General features: G+C 36.2%; 2 protein-coding genes across 3 annotated transcripts in view; one reads left to right on the forward strand and one right to left on the reverse strand.

Moving 5' to 3' along the window:
- LOC587946 (protein qua-1) overlaps positions 1–368 on the reverse strand; it is an 11,858-nt gene extending 11,490 nt beyond the window's left edge. Inside the window, exon 1 of one of the 2 annotated variants that reach the window (XM_030987317.1) lies at positions 1–367. This exon is cut by the window's left edge and continues 1 nt beyond it. In XM_030987317.1, the coding sequence (XP_030843177.1) occupies positions 1–166 (166 nt within the window). In that variant the 5' untranslated portion in view covers positions 167–367. The other variant, XM_030987318.1, reaches the window with a different exon arrangement.
- Positions 369–3,016: 2,648 nt separating this feature from the next.
- On the forward strand, positions 3,017–10,456 carry LOC105444850. Its single transcript, XM_030987541.1, has 4 exons — positions 3,017–3,253; positions 4,112–4,414; positions 8,874–8,928; positions 10,330–10,456. Exons 1-4 carry the CDS (start codon positions 3,154–3,156, stop codon positions 10,454–10,456), a joined length of 585 nt encoding a protein of 194 aa, XP_030843401.1. The 5' UTR covers positions 3,017–3,153.
- Positions 10,457–18,121: the final 7,665 nt, after the last annotated feature.

Genomic DNA, 18,121 nt, shown 5'->3' on the forward strand with positions numbered 1-18,121 from the left:
TGAATACATCTTTGACTCCTTGCAAGCTGGCCGCAGCTCCTATCCGACGAAGTTGGTAGAAGAGGCTTGGAGTCCCCGGCAGCTGTGCGGGCAGCGGGACTGATAACGTGGCGTCCTCGTCTGCTGCTTCTGGCTTCGGACTCGGCTGCTTCACCATTTCTGTCATCTTTACGCATTACATTTCCTAATGTAAAATTAGTTTGTCAATAAGTCTGCCCTCTTAACTATAGTTTCCGTTTTTCGGTGACTTCCAAAGTGACTCCTTTTCAGTTTTCTGAAATAAGCGCCAATTCGTTAATGGTCATGTAAACAATACAGGACAGTCGTCGTATAGCGTACCTTTCTACATGTGACTCTCTGACCTCAAACGAACCGTACCTCATCTCAAAACTCTGTGTTTTATTAAAAACTGTAACTACAATTACAACCGGGTACGGCGAAGTATAGCTTGAAGCTTTGCCGATTAATTTTGATAAATGTGTTACAAAATAAACTCTAGTTAAAAAACAAAGCTTATCATTTGCTTTAATTTGCCATGATAATTACCTTTTAATCGTGAATCTTGTTTTGATAAAGTGAATGCGTATTTAACTGCGGCCATTTTCTATAGGGGCCTACAATACTAAATTTGCATAAAAGTTTTTTATGATTATTTTTGCGAAATTACATCTCAAACATGAGTGCACACACTTTTTTCAAAGACAAGTGCTTGCCTCGACTGTGTACAAAATAGCCCCTTCTGAAACATATAGTGCCCTTCTGCAACAATACACGACATTCATATTAAAAAAAAAATAACCAATTAGATCTAATAGTAGCCCTATACCATTTAATAAATAAATGCATCCCCATGCAGCCCCGATTAACAGTGTAACCAGGGAACTCACATACCCTGGTGTAACCCCTCAACCCCCCCCCCCCCCCCGAATACATTCGAAAAAGAAAAAAATCCCTCTCTCTTCTTATGTCCATGGTTTATTATATGCCCAGTAGTACTAGCTCTATGCATGGAAAATCAGAAGCCTTTTCAGTTTTTGCTTTCTTTTGATATAGGCACTGATCGAATTGTCTTCGATAGACGTTATCATACTGTATAAAATATTATAATGATGACGTACCGTTAGCCTATCCAAACATTGGCCCTTCTCGAAAATGTTTAATACCTATTCAAGTTGACCGATCCTAGCTAATTCAGTTGACATACAATGTCCCTCTGAACCTGTCAGGTTCATACATAGGCGCCAGAAGTGGGTGGGTGGGGGCAAGGGGCACTCTTTACCCCCCCCCCCCCCCCCCCGAAAAAAATCAGCAGTAAGGAGTAATATGGTTTGGATTTTTTTTTTGTATCCCAAAATAAATCGCAACGCCTCAGCCAGCCGCTGAATAAGCGGGGGGGGGGGGGGGCGAGGGGTAAGAGGACACTTTTTGTTGGGGGGGGGGGTCAGTGGGGGGGGGGGGGGGGGTAAGGTCACCTTTTTTAGGTCAGCCATTGGCATAATTTTTTTTTTTTTAAATACACACATTATACAAAAAACTAAAGGGAGGGGTTTAACCCGCTCCCCCCCCCCCCCCCTTGCGTACGCGCCTGCTCCCAAATAAAATTCAAACCTGGTTTATTTCTAATTCGATACCAGTGATTTACAAATGTTGCTGAAATGACATGATTTTTAGCGATCTTTTGGTAAATATATGCTTATTTAGAAGCATTCACGTCGATCTGCAGCCTGCAGAACGGCGGAGCTCGGGGGCTTGAGCCCCCCCCCCCCTCATTTTTTATAAAAAGTTAAAGACAAAAAGAAAGAAATAGAGAAAGAAAGAATGGGTGACCTGCCAGTGTCATTAATGAGGTATCAAAATCTGCTCATCTGACCGTAATTAAAATACCTAAAACCCCTGAGCATCCGGGAGCTTTGTCTCCTGGACCGTCACAAAGGGCCCTATAAGGCGGGCCGTGGATGCTCATAAGACCGTAATTCAATACCTTAAAACCCCTGAGCTTCATAGGGACTGGAAAAGATTTAACCTAACAGACAAAATTAATATGGCGTTCCACTCAAACTGTTAACACCGTATACACAACACAGACCGATGCGAGACCGACGGGAGACCGACAATTTGGAGAGGAGAAAAAGTTCCCACGAATTGTCAAGAATTGGTATGGAGTTTATCGATGCCTCCTTTTCCCATCCAAATTAATGTGTCCTTTGTGGCATATATCTCCTTCCTTGGAAAATATAGGACTTTGTCAAAATTCATCATTCATCATCAAATATATCTGTTTTTGTCTTTGTTCGTTGTTGTTTCTTGTTTATGGTATTCGTCTATATGTCGATTTGTTTGTTTCTTTGGGGTTTGTTTATTCGGTGTGTTAGTTGATTGTTAACTCTTTTTGTTTGTTTACTTTGTTCACCTAGAGGTTCTTTCAGTTGTGCTTGGCTTACTGTTCTCGTTGGCATGCACTGCACTGGTGTAAGTAATATAAATTCATTATAGATTATGGGCCATAAACACATTTATACTTTGCATGTTCGATAATTTTTCACAAATTTTTAAAAATTGAAATTTAGTTTCCACCAAGATTTTTGTCGATGCCTCCTTTTCCCATCCAAAATAATGTGTCCTTTGTGGCATATCCCCTTCCTTGGAATATGTCCTGCATGCCGCCCCTGACAATTCTCTCTGTCAATCAAACTTTGCGATTTTGAATGAACAAGCACTTACCAATATCGGTTTCACTTTATACAAAAGCGCTTGATTTATTAAACAACAAAAATCAAAAGTGATGCAATTGCAGAAAATAAAATGCGGAAACTCAAACAAAGGGAACAAAAATCAAAAGCTGCTTGCCACTTAATGCTAATTAATGATCAGGGACTGTGATTGAAAGGGGATTTGATTCTTTTTCTTTTAATGAAGTCTCTCTCTCTCTCTCTCTCTCACACACACACACACACACTCTCTCTCTCTTTCTATTTCTCTTTCATAATTATCCGCCGGTTCGCTTTCTCTGTTTTTGTATTCGGTGCTTATAAAGCCAACTTGCTTTAGGAAGATAGCCATAAGCCCATATCAGCTAGGAGCTAATAGAATCGCACAACGGCGATACATTTCGACTCATTTGCTTCTCGAGAAAAAAAAGCGATATTTGTGACAATGGTTCGATTTATTTCGACATTAGTTCTGTGTGTCGTCTACTTGGCAGTTACTCATACAGCCCTTATCAGAAACAAGAGACAAAGTCGATGGCCATCATGTAAGGTTTATCAATTTTTCAATTTTTCTTTGTTATAGTTTTATATTGGTTAAAATTCTCATGATTCTCATGATTATTGTTTGTTACAAATCGGGACAAGCCTTTGGCCTTTCCTGCCCCCCCCCCCGACAAATTGATTTTTCTTGTATTTATTAAATGTGCACTCTCAAATTTTACATCATCATTAGAATGTACAAAAAAAAATTCTCATGTTTTCTTTTTTCAAGCAGAATTGGTTACTCATATACCTAAAATTGTATGTTTATTACTGTAATGTGAATATTTTCATCAGATAAGTAAATATATGAATTAAAATTTGAATTGAATTTCTCTCTTTTCCTCCTCCTCATTCCTCTCGTTGCTTTTAACGTTTGTGTCAGAAGTGCTGAAAATAGAATTAGGGGAGAATTGAAGTTTTCTTTGTTTTGTCATGGAGCAGACTTATTTTTGCCAACAAATTGAACAGGGTTAATAACAAGCTCACTTTAGTATAGACAGGACGTTAACTGTGTTTGTAAAATATCTCCTACCTGTCCGAGTCCCTCTCAATCTTTAAAATAAAATCGACCATAGGAGGTGCCATCCAGGCAACCCTAGGCCTATTTTTATTTAAATGGACTTTTATAAAAAAATAAATAAAAAATAAAAAACTTCCAACTAATCAGCGTATATTTAGGTTTTTTTTTAGTTTGTTCAATGAAGAATTTAACTTATACAAGCGTAACAGCGTTGGGAAAAGGTACACAAACCGATAACGGTTTATTCTTTTCTTTTCTTTTCTTTTTTCGTCGGCTGCCTGTAAGAAGACCTGTCAATTTCCTCAGTAACGGCCTCTTTTTTTCTTCTTTTTTTTTTTAGCTCCCTATCAGCCTGATCACTATGGTCGCTGTGGAGAGCCGACCATGCCCATTCCTCACGGGGGCATCGCACTTTTCCATAAAAATTTATGGAAAACTCGATGTACTAGCCACAGTAGGTCTACTGTGGAGTGTGAACCCATGTTCTACTGCGATGAGAGGTACACAGTCAACGGCGATTTTCATCTCGAATGCCTGGAGAACAACGCAACCTATTCATGGTTTGGGTCCATACCAACCTGTATTCGTGATGATCCTCCTTCCCTTTCTGATGACCCATCGGCCACCATCAAAGACTCATTCAGTATGTATGACCGTCTTCTTGTTATAGGAGCTGTTTAATAAGCTACAATAATTTTAGGAGTCATTTCAGACTCGTGTATTAGTGTAAATCCACTCTTTAAGGAGTTAAAAATAGATTCGTTTCGGGAATGTACATCATCCGCTTTTTTAGTATAGTTATTAAAGATTCGTCTTGGATGTAAATCCATTCTTTGAGGAATCATTGTAGACCCATTTTGGAGTACTAAAAATCCACTCTTTGAGGATTCGTTTTAGACTCATTTCGGAGTATAAATTACTCTTTGAGGAGTCGTTTATTCGTTTTAGACTTGTTTTTGAGCGTACATCCACTCTTTGAAGAGTCATTGACTCATTTTGGAGTATAAATCCACTCTTTGAAGAGTCATTGACTCATTTTGGAGTATAAATCCACTCTTTAAGGAGTCGTTTATTTGTTTTAGACTCGTTTTTGAGCGTAAATCCACTCTTTGAAGAGTCATTATAGACTCATTTTCGAGTATAAATCCACTCTTTGAGGATTCGTTTTAGATTTGTTTTGGAGTGTAAATCCACGCATGCCGACAAAATACAGACTATTTTCTAAAAGAGTGAATTGTGATTTAACTCCAAACGAAAGTTATCCCTATATAATAGTTTGACTCCCAATTTTGCAGTATGGTTGCCTAGAGTGGGTCAAGCCATCTAAAGGGCACCGATCTAATCATAAAGGCTATTTATTCAATTATTTGTTTATCTACATGTAGTTAAAGTATTCAATTCGCATATTAGAAATAGTGGTAATTTATTCATTATGATTATTTTGGTCTTTCATGAAGCCATATGGACAGTGGTATATATCAATTAAGTTATAAGTAGAACTATGAATTATATCAAACAATGTACAGTTTACAAATTCAATGACAATGCTATCACTACAAGTACAAACTAGATCAGAGCAACTGAACGCATACTAGTACGCATACAGGTTAAAGAATGCTGTATTTGCACAAGAAACTAACCGGAAATAAGAACCTCAACATAATAGAGTAATAGAAAATACTGAGAGAGAAAATGATAAATGGTGCGAATTAAATTCCATTGACTATAGGGAATAGTGCTGGATGGAGAGTGAAATAGGCCCTTTTACACCCGTTCCCTTCTAACTTCACCATTCATGGAGAGGAGGAGGGGCAATTAATGCCCCGCGATCCTGCCCCCCCCCCCCACGTAGGCCTCTACTGGCTACGAGAACATGACTGTGTAACAAGGTTTTGTCACTGCCCTGATGAGATTGATAACATACCACTGAGCAACGAATTATTAGGAGCTAAATATCTGTATGGATGATAATTATGTTGAGAACATACAACTACAAATAATGATTTTTAAATGTATAAGCCTACACGTACATGTATTTAGATCTTATCACTGGTATATAGGACTTTGTCAAAATTCATCAATCATCATCAAATATATAATAATAATAATACACCCACAACAAAAAGTGAGTCATTTGACACATTTAAGCATAATTTTCGTGAGTCAGGTGTAAATTGACTCATTAGTAACAACCAATGAGTCTCTATTGACTCATTTATATTTCACCAGTGTGTCAATCATGAGCTGACGCATTTGCAAAATGCTTCGACTGACTCACATGGTCGTAAAAAATGAGTCAAGATCGACATAAGAGCATTTTAGAAGAAAAAAGTGAGTCAACTTGAAAGTGAGGCTGTATGCATGCGCGCGCATGCTTTCGTTACGTCATCCAAAATGCGCATTCTCGAGCCATATTTGAATTCCCGATCGACGACGCGACGTCGCCATCTTATATCTTGGATTCAGAAGAGTTTTGACTGCAGCTAGTGAAAAATTAGTACGCATAATTAGTCATATGGTTTTAAACGATGCTTTTTATGACTGGATTCGTGGGCTTATTATACAAATGATGCATGCGTTCATTTTATATCCGCACTCGAGTTGATGAGGCTGTGTGTAACTTAACTATCACTATGAAAATGACTGACAATGAGAGCGGACAAAATATACAGTTCCTCAGGTAGACAAAGGAACATCCCTTCACTGCCAGGTGCGGATCCAGGGGGGGGGGGGGGCCGAGCGGGCCTTGCCCCCCCCCCCCCGCAAAAAAAAAAAAAAAAGGAGAGAAAAAAGGAAAAGAAGCGAAAGGGAAAGAGGAGAGAAAGGGAAAGAAAGAAGAGGAAGAAGAAAAGAAAAGGGGGAAGAAGGAGATCGGGGGCCGAAAGGGCTTTGCCTCCCAGGCTGTTGACCCCCCCCCCCCCCCCCCCCATATAACAAATAAGAGAGAAGGAAGGAAAGGGAAAGGAAAAGAGGAGATACTGGCGTACTGATAGGGGGGGGGGGGCTAAGTGGAAATCAAATTCAAACGTGGTTTATTTCTAATTCCATAACGGTGGATTACAAATAATGCTAAAATGACATCATTTCCGAGATTTTTCCTCACTTTTTAGTAAATTATAAGTTTGTATGTGTTTGTTGGAAAATGACAAATTCCTAAATTTGCAGCCAGGCAAGAAATATGATTCTTGAGATTCCTACATGTCAGGGCCCGAGGTACGGCGGGGATCGGGAGCCCCGAGCTCTCCCCCCCCCCCCCCCACACTTTTTTTGAAAAATTGTATTAAAGAGAAATAAAATAGAATGAGAGCACGAAAGAAAGAATAGTTAACTGCCAGTGTTAACAAATAATGAGGCATCAAAATATGCTCATCTGACCGTGATTAAATGCCTAAAACCCCTAAGCTTCCGTGGGCTCTGCCCCCTGGATCCCACCAAAGGCCCTACGACGGGCCCTTAGATGCTCATCTGACGGTAATTTAATGCCTAAAACCCCTGATTTCGGGGGGCTCCGCCCCTTGGACCCAACGCCAAATAGTTACCTGCCAGTGTCACGAAATAATAAGGTATACAATAAAAAAATATGCTCATATGACCTTAATTAAACGCCTAAAACCTCTGAGCTTCCGGGGCCGGCTTCGCCGCCGCCCCAGACAAGGATTAACAATCGAGAACGGTACAGCGAATCGTCTTCTTTCTCTCATAATCTTATGAAACGTGAAGCTTCCGCGCATTGCGCGGGAGGGGTTACCTGAATTCAGACAAGGATTCAGAGGCGAGAACGGTAATACCAATCTTTTATGATTTAATAAAACGTAACAGCTTCCGCACTTCGTGCGGGATGGAGGGGGGGGGGGAAACTTAATTCCGACAAGGATTATTTTCGAGAGCGGTACAACGAATCGTCTTCTTTCTCTAATGATTTAATGAAAATTAAAAGCTTCCGCGCTTTGCGCGGGAGGGAGGAACCTGAATTCAGACGAGGATTTAAAGTCGAGAACTGTACAACGAATCGTTTTGTTTCTCTAATGATTTAATGAAACGTAAAAGCTTCCGCGCTTCGCGCGGGAAGGGGCAGAATCTAAATTCAGACGAGGATTATTTTCGAAAACGGTACAACGAATCGTCTTTTTTCTCTAATGATTTAAGGAAACTTAAAAGGGGGGAACCTGAATTCAGACGAGAACTTAGAGTCGAGAACTCTACAACGAATCGTCTTCTTTCTCTAATAATTTAATAAATCCTAAAATTTTCCGCGCTTCGCGCGAGAGGGGAAAACTAAATTCAGACGAGAATTATTTTCGAGAACTGTACAACGAATCGTTTTGTTTCACTAATGATTTAATGAAACGTAAAAGCTTCCGCGCTTCGCGCGGGAGGGGGGAGAATCTAAATTCAGACGAGGATTATTTTCTAAAACGGTACAACGAATCGTCTTTTTTTTATGATGATTTAAGGAAACTTAAAAGCTTCCACGCTTCGCGCAGGAGGGAAGGGGGTAAACTAAATTATGACGAGGATTAAGAGTCGAGAACTGTACAACGAATCGTCTTGTTTCTATAATGATTTAATGAAACGTAAAAGCTTCCGCGCTTCGCGCGGGAGGGGGCAGAATCTAAATTCAGACGAGGATTATTTTCGAAAACGGTACAACGAATCGTCTTTTTTTTATGATGATTTAAGGAAACTTAAAAACTTAAAAAACGTGTGAGTCACTATGACTCGATACAAACTCATTTGTATCGAGTCATAGTGACTCACACGATCCTTCAAGTGTTTCACTGTACGGACAAACCAGTGACTCATCAATTTGAGTAAGGGTGACTCACTTTTTGTTGTGGGTGTAATAATAATAATACATTTATAAGGCGCCAAATCCACTTGACAGTCAAATGCTCAAGGCGCAGCTTGTGCAAGAGATGAAATACATACATGATACATTTATACAAAGTGCGATAGGATATATCTGTTTTTGTCTTTGTTCGTTGTTGTTGTTTGTTCATGGTAATCGTCTATATGTCGATTTGTTTGTTTATTTTGGGTTTGTATTTTTGGTTTGTTGGTTGATTGTTAATTTTGTTTGTTTGTTTACTTTGTTCACCTAGAGGTTCTTTCAGTTGTGCTTGGATTACTGTTCTCGTTGACATGCACTGCACTGGTGTAAGTAATATGAATTGATTATTTAAAGGTACTATGTCCCTTTTGCAGCCAACTCAAATTTTGTAGAACTTTACAGGAATTATGAATATGTCATGTATGTCCTATCTGTGAAATTTAAACGTTAGCAGTGTCCTCATATTCAAATTATGCAAGGAAACCCGTTTACTTGCTAGACTTCACTGTCATACACTATTGAGTGACTGACTGGCTTTTTCTTCTTCTTTGGAAATAACATACATGAAAAGAGTTGTAAAGGGTACATGAGCATTTGTCTACATCAATAACCCACTTCTTGTGATGGCCAAGATTAAACTGATTGAATCTTTGCGCATCATAAAACGTATGACCATTCGGTACAATTGTCTGAAAATCAAAACTATTAATTTTGGGCTCTATAGCCCTAAAGTCGATTTGACAACTAATAGTCGTTATTTTCCCACTTGAAGACATTTTCAAGCCCCACCTTTTTTAGGGAAGTTCTAAATTAGTATTATCTTTCAAATGCAGTTGGAATTTAACTTTTTCATTTTTTTGGCCTGCAAATGGGACATAGTACCTTTAAATCAATAATTCATTATTAATTATGGGCCATATACACATTTATAATTTGCATGTTAGACAAATTGTCACCAATTTTTTTCAAAATTGGAATTTAGCGTTCCTTATTCGGAAGGCTCATAATATATTCTGCACTTTTATTTTTAGAATAATGAACGATATACATGTACCATGTTTTGGGATTTAGAACCTTTAAAAACGAATCTTTAGAATATCAAACTATCGGAGTAATGAAACTCCGAAGTAATGTGACAAAATTAATGTTTAAAATCATGACACACTTGGTATGGGCACTTCTGTTATTTTTATTATTTATTAATTTTTTCCTTTTAATTGTCAACCTTCTGAAAAACAAATGCCCCCGATCCTATAGATACCAGCAAGCAACTGTTTGGTGCCAGATATACTCTCTTGCCAAACAGTTTCATATCATCATATCTATATATATGTATTTTTCTTTTAACAGTTTTTACTGCATGCATGTATCTTTCAAGTGGAAGAGAATTGTTTTCCAGAAGAAAGTGTCGGTTTCGTTTAGTGTTTTGAGATTTTTTGTATTCTTTTAGTTTTTCAGATGAATAGTTTTGCTTTTCATTCCCTTTTTTAAAAATATATATAGACAGAGCAGGTTCATGTAGTCACACGCAAATATCAAAACTATATATTTTAAACACGACGGCCCGGCGTGTCCGAAAATCGGGGGAACAGATTCGACACCCCACCCTTCCCTCTTTAAACTGTTGTAACTCCACAGACTGTGCACATACACAATTACGTTACGGGGAAAATATGATTTATTTGATCAGTTGTTATTTTCTATTTATCATACGGATCAAAATATAGAGCGGCGAAAAGAGGAAAACGTGCAGCCCAGATACCTCCCACTTGCGTTGCCAAAGCAGCAGCTGTCCCTACGTCTTCCAAGACCGATCATGATGAGAGATCACAATGTAGGCGTGACACAACTTAGTTTTCTATTTTATCCCTTTTTCTTAATATTTATTACGCCCTCATAATCGGTTCACTCACAAACACACACACACAAATTTAGGTTAGTGTTGGCTTATATATAAGAGAGAAAGGGAGAACGAGAGAGAGAAAGAGAGAGAGAAGGAGGAGCAAGATACTTTTCTACTGAACGAAAAATTATGACAGATTTGGGGGCCTCAACAAGTTGGAATAGAAGTATATGCCCCCCCCCCCCCCCATTTTTTTTTTTTTTTTTTTTTTTTTTTTTTTTTTTTTTTTTTTTTTTTTAAGTGTATCTGCACATTTAAAGGGGAATTAATCTCAAAGTCAATGGAACCATTTGGCAATTGGTTTCAACTGGTTTCATTTGGAACCAGTTTTTCCAATTTCCCTATTGAAACCAGTTGGCAACTGGTTTCAATTGGTTTTGCTCCAATTGGTTTCAACTGGATTTTGGTCCTAGCTTTGTCATGATAATGCTTCATAGTCATCCCCTGAGATTTGATTTGATTTGTGTGTTTTTTTTGTGTCCAATAAATACTTGCTTAGAGGTACGTATTTCTGGGCCAATCTTGCATCTCATCATAATCCTAGTAGACTGCAAAATAAATGATGCTTTTTTTTTAAAGTGTTCAGTGTTTCTTTTGCTCATCGTTAAACATTTTGTTTCCTTCTTCATATTTTGTATCGAATAATCCCGTCCCGACTTTGCCCCCCCCCCCCTTTCACCTCTACTTCTGTCTATTTCTCTCTCTCTCTCTCATTATCCCTCTCTCTCTCTCTCTCCTCTCTGTACAGATTCTCGAGTATGAACTGATTCCGTTCCAGCCCTAGCTGATCAGTCTTGCAGCAATTTGGAGAGAAAACGGCATATGTCGGCAAAACGGTTATTGAAATGATTTCATAAATCCAGATTAAAACAAACTGCACCCTGATACGTACGAATTACTTGTGTATTAAATATGATGATGATTAATTTTGATAATAATAACAATGATGATATTAATATACCAATAACGATAATGAGACTACTATTACTTCTACTACTACTACTACTACTACTTCTACTTCTACTACTACTTCTTATTATTATTATTCTTCTACTGCTACTTCTTCTAAATCAGAATATTCAAAATTGAACTATGGGCGGCAACAAAAGTAACACCATCTTTTAACTTGATGAGCTCTTTTATAGACATTATGCTTTGATAATGATACGCCCAAAATAGTGGAATATAGAAGTCCGTTATTTTAGTTATTTTATTTGATCTAATGTTATTATAAAGCCACTATATTCTTCGCTAAAACTTAATATATTATGTCATAGTATTATCATGAGAAATACATCCAATACAAGCCTCTTATCATTTCATGTATTGTATTCCCCCAAAGCCTGTGGCATTCGGTCTTCTTTGTCGGTGAACATACGGCTCGGTGTAAAAATGTCAGAGGTAAAAATGTCAGAGGTAAAAATGTCAGAGGTAAAAATGTCAGAGGTAAAAATGTCAGAGGTTAAAAATGTCAGAGGAAAAAATGTCAGAGGTAAAAATGTCAGAGGTAAAAATGTCAGAGGTAAAAATGTCAGAGGTAAAAATGTCAGAGGTAAAATTGTCAGAGGTAAAAATGTCAGAGGTAAAAATTTCAGAGGTATAAATGTTAGAGGTATAAAATAAAAACAAAATCATGTGGCAAGTTTGTTATGGTTACACCCGGGTTATATATTAGGCTTATCGAAAAAGAACAACGAGGGATATTCTGCAGTCGTTATTTCACTGCTGCTTTATTTTCCACTTTCCCGGTCTAAATTTATTTACCTTTCGGCCCCAAATTGTGACTTTTTAGTTGCCCGATTATTGCCGAAGGACGACGAAGGGGGGGGGGGGTATTCTTCTTCTGGGGGCACGGTGACCCGGCTGCTCTCCCCCTTTCTCTTATATTATGCTTTGCTACATATCCTTCCGAACAGTGGTCAATGCCTAGGCAGAGCAGGCAGACTAATGGGACATAGTTTCTACTCCGAGTTTCGCGCCTTGCAAGCAATCATCAGGCAATTGATAGCATTCTTAAAAGTACATGATTATCCTACAACCTTGGTACAAATACCCCTAAAATAAGACTTAACTAATAAAATACAATTGGAATTACTCATGAGTAATTCTTACTATATTGTATTCAGGTATTGGTTGCAGAGGAATCATGTACTTTGAAGAATGCTATCAGTTGTCTGATGATCGCTTGCAAGGCGTGAAACTCGGAGTAGCAACCATGCATGTCCCATTAGTCTGCCTTATTCAATATTTATACCGATATATTATACTTTTGTAAAAGCAAATGGTACTGGTACACTAAGCAAACTTCTTGGGAAAAAGATTTCTAAAATCGAGAAGTTTGGCCATGTTTTATAGGCTGAGTTGTCGCTCCATGGTGTAATTATTAAATAAAAAGAAAAGTCAGTACAGCCCCTAAAATAGGATCAGATATCTATGAACCTTCCCCCCCCCCCCCCACTTCTCCTTCACTTTTGAAGATTGTTGGACATTTTAACTGCGTGGTAATGACTACTATTATATGTAATTTTCAATAAATACAGATTTCCGACAACTCCACTTTCTTGTGGCCTTGGTATTTTGATACTCTGAAACAAAGCAGAAAGCCATGTTATCAATGCTAACCCATCACATTCCCGAAGTGCGCGCGTTGCAATAAAATATTGTCGATTACTATTGCGGTATAAAATAGTCTTGGAGAAAATCAATAAGCAGCTTTGTTACTCCGATACAAAGCAGAAAGCCGCCCATGTTACATCAATTTAAGAGAAGGTTGAGTTCTTGGGAAAGGTGAACAATAATTTGTGAGCGTTTGTTATCATTCTTATTATGCAAGTGTGGAAGAACATCAAAGAAAAAAGATATTCCCTGAAAATAATCAAATGACTTCATAATTATCCCAGATATGACAAGTAACAGCTTTAAAATGAGGTCCGATTTGAATGCCATATGTTTGTGTAGTCCCATATCAATATCTTTCTGTGTACAGTGCTTGTTACTTTACCAAGACTGGGCTAAAGTTGTTATCATTTTGATGACTCCAAAACCTTGCACTACACACCAATACTTACATGTTTATGCTAGATGATCAACCTTTTCTGATTGCTTCCACACCGTTTCTTTCACAATGCAATCGCAAGACCAGAACTCAACTTTATCTTCTTCTTTTTTTTTAATAGTTTTTTTATTGCTTCAAATCAAAGATATTTACAATCGTTGTTCATTATAACATTCGATCTGCATAACAAATACAATACAATACAATTCAAAGTTAACAAATGAATATGTAAACGAATAATTAGATATCAAATATCAAATCAAATTAAATTAGAGGTCTCCACTTTTGTTTGTGTGTATTCTGTTTTCCTTTTCTGAATGCAATTATATATTCTACTTGTTGAAGAAAATCTAGTTCTTTTGTAAAACGTAAAAACGAAAGATTTTTTTCTTCATACTTTGTTTTATAAATAAAATATTTTGCATAAAATACAATTGTATTTATAAGATGGTGAGTTTTTTCGCCAAAACCAAAACAAATATCTAGGTATGAAAATTTTGAGTGTATACATTTTTTCTTAATAACCAAGCATTTATATCAGACCAAAATTGCTGAATTTTAGAACATGTACAAAACAAATGCAATAAACTTTGTGGTTCTTTTTTACAGAAATTACAGACTGGAGAGTTGTGTATGCCGATTTTATACAAATAATCATTCGTCGCCAAACGACGGTGGATAAATTGAAATTGAAATACACGAATCTTTGTGTCTAGCGTTACCCAGTATACAATTTCAAATCTATTCTGCCATTGAATTAAGTCTCTCAAATTTACATTCAAATCATATGACCATTTTTCACATTGATTCGTATTCAATAAATTTAAACAAAATGTAGACACTAATTTTTCATAACAGGGTTTGGTTACTTTTTTAAATGTAATAAATTTCATATATCCATCTTCTTCTCGTTCTTGTTCTAAATCACCTATTTTCAATATTATTTTCCATTCTTTTTTCATACAAAATAGCAATGCAAAATATTCTAAGTAGCATCCTTGATTCAACTGTAAAATTTCCTGTAACTCCAAAAAAGTTTTGAATGATCCATCTATTTTCATTATATCTTTTACAAACAAAATTCCTTTATCAAACCATTTTTTATACATAATTGTTTTTCCATCTATTTTGATATGAGAGTTATTCCATAGCGATTGATTCATAATATCTTTAAATTTCACGGGGTTGTAGTATCTGTAGTGTGACCAAGCAAAAAGAATATCTTTCCAAAATCCATTTATGCCGCTACAGTTCAAGTCACTTCCTACAAAATTACACAAGAATATATACACTCCACCTATTTGTTTAGTATTGGCATAAAACAACTTTTTCCAATGACCGTCATTTTGTTCGTCCAAAACTCTTTTTACCCATGCAATTTTTAGGGCTTTACAAAAACTCTCTATATGCCTCATTTTTAATCCACTATCGTTCAAATTATTATACATAATACTTCTCTTTATTCGGTCACCTTTATTGTTCCAAATAAATTTAAATAATCTTTTTTGAAGAGTGTCAAAGAACTTTTTGGGTGGGCTAGGAGTGTTACTAAATAAATATACAAACTTTGGAATCACAAGTGTTTTGATTACTGCAATTTTTCCAACTAATGACAAACTCCTATTACTCCAAACATTTAGCAAATTATCAGTTTCTTTAATTTTGTCTTCAAAATTTAAATCATATAGATCAAGTTCATCTGAGACAGGTATTTTTATACCTAAATAAATTAATGAATCAGAAACCCATTTAAATTTCTTATCTATACATAAAGTACCCTGAAAATTACCTAAACGAACGATATTGCTCTTTTCTATGTTTATTTTCAAACCTGATATACTTGCAAATAGTGATAACATATTACAACATTTTTCTAAATTATCCTCGGTCGCTGATAAATAAATAACAGTATCATCTGCATATTGACTAAGTTTCACTTCCGAGTCGTTTACACGGATCCCTATAATATCATTTGATTGTCTAATCATCACCCCTAAAATTTCAGCACCAATTAAAAATAAATATGGTGAAAGAGGGCAACCTTGTCTTACACCCCTCTGTATATTGAATGACGGTGAGGAATATCCATTATTAAGTACACAACCTTCAATGTTATTATAAAGTGTTTTTATCCATTGAATACAATTTTCCTTAAAACCAAATTTCTTTAAGCATAATTATGTACAAAAAATTCCATTCTAAAGAGTCGAATGCTTTTTCGAAATCAATAGAAAAAGCAAGACCATCTACAAAATGTGATTTACAAAATTCTATCATGTCTAAAAACAAACGAATATTTTCTCCAATATATCTATTTTTCATAAAACCAGTTTGATCAGAACATATTAAGAGTGGAAGTACCTTCTTTATTCTATTTGCTATTATTTTCGCTAATATTTTATAGTCTGTGTTTAATAAAGAAATTGGACGCCAATTTTTCAAATATAAATTATCTTTTCCTTGTTTAGGGAGTAAAGTAATTATTCCTCTTCTCATTGAGGGGCAAAGTTCACCATTTTCAAAACATTTATTAAATACCTGACATAAGTCATCTTTTAACTCTTGCCAGAACACTTTATAAAAATTAACAGAAAGCCCATCTGATCCGGGCGTTTTATCATTGGGCATAGACATTACTGCTTCAAAACATTCAGCTTCTGTAATAGGACCTTCACATAAAACTGCAGATTCTTCTTCTAAAACGGGTAAGTCATATTCATCCCAACAAAATTCATTGTTTTCCTTTTCAGTTCTAGTTGAATACAGTCTTTCATAAAAATTATTTTCTTCTAACAAAATATCTTTTGGCTCAGTCTCCCATCGACAAATAATCTTGTTATATGTTTTTTATCAAAATTCCGTTTTTCTAAATTAAAAAAATATCGTGTATTCTTTTCCCCTTCAGCTATCCAAGTTGCTCTTGTACGAACCATTACAGTGTAACAATGTTTTGTCACTGCCTGAGATTGATAACACACCACTGAGCAACGTATTGTTAGGAGCTAAGGATCTGTATGACTGATAATTATGTTGAGAACAACAACAAATAATGATTTTAAAATATATATAACACTACATGTAATACCTTATTACTGAAACGGGCCTATAAGACTTTTGTCAAAATTAACTCATCAAATGTATAATTTGTTGTCTCTGTTTGTTATTGTTTTTTGTTTATGTATTTGTCTATATTTTGATTTGTTTGTTTCCTTAGGGGGTTCGGTTGGTTGATTTTTTTTATTTTTTTATTTGATTCTATTTATTTTTCAACTCAACTATCCACAAGTTAAATTACCATAGATTACTATATATAATAGAACAAATGAATTATACAAGTAATGAAATACTGACAAGTTTGTTCGCAATAAAATAAGTTTACAGAGTACATTTAAACTTGAGAATTGCTTGATTTAACTGTTTATTTGTTTGTTGGTTTATTTGTTCCCCTAGAGGGCATTGCAATTGGGGTTGGCTTGCTTATCTCGTTGACGTGCAGTGTAATGGTGTAAGTAAAATTATTTGATTGTTTAAATAAATAATTCATTATAAATTAAAGGACATAAATACATTTAAACTTTGCATGTTGGCAAAATCATCACTAATTTATAAAAAATGAAATATAGCGTTCTTTTTTCGGAAGGTTCATAATTTCGAAGATTTCGAATAAATTCCTATATCAATTCGAAAGTTATGCCTTTGGATCAAACGCGCCTTTGCGGTTGCGATTCTAGAGGTGTTTCAAGATACAAGCAAAGCAAAGGTTTTGTGCCAGATAACTCTCTGGCCAAACAGTTCCATGTCGTAATATCTGTATTATTTCATGAATTCTTTTTCAAACGGTTTGTTCTGGATGTCTTTTTCAAGTGGAAGAGATTTTTTTTTTACAGAATACAAGAATTGGTTTCGTTAGTGAGGTTTTTTATCCTTCAAATTGATACTCACGTGATATACGTCCAGAGGTCAGCCCAAAGTATTGTAAACGAATACTTTTGCTTTTCAATCCTTTTTTTTAAGACAGGGTATGTAATTATATCTTGCAGCCAACATCGAATTCTGTAGACCTTGGGTCAGTAATTATGAATTTGTCACGTATGTCCCATCTGTGAAATACAAACGTAAGCAGTGTCCTTGTATTCAAATCATGCAAGGAAATCCGTTTACTTTCTAGATTTCACTTTCAGACACTATTGAGTGAGTGACTGACTTTTTTTCCTTCGGTAATACTAATAGCATACATAAAATAAGCTGTAAAGAGTACATGAGCATTTGTCTACATCAATAACCCACTTTTGTTAACGGCCAATATCAAACTGATTGAATCTTTGCGCAGCACAAAACGTACACCATTCGTAAACAACCGCGGTTACAAAGTTCCATTCGACAACTTACGGTCGTTTTTTTCCCACGAAAAGCCCTTTTAAAGCCCATTCGTTCTGAGGGAAGTTTTCAAATGCCGTTGAAAGTCAACCTTTTCAATTTTTCTGGCCTGCAAATGGGACATAAAAACACAACGGCCCCGGCATGTCAGAAATTCGGGGAGCAGATTTGACACCCCACCCGT

Source organism: Strongylocentrotus purpuratus, unplaced genomic scaffold (assembly GCF_000002235.5).
Source record: "Strongylocentrotus purpuratus isolate Spur 01 unplaced genomic scaffold, Spur_5.0 spur5_scaffold_16, whole genome shotgun sequence".
Classification (NCBI taxonomy): domain Eukaryota; kingdom Metazoa; phylum Echinodermata; class Echinoidea; order Camarodonta; family Strongylocentrotidae; genus Strongylocentrotus; species Strongylocentrotus purpuratus.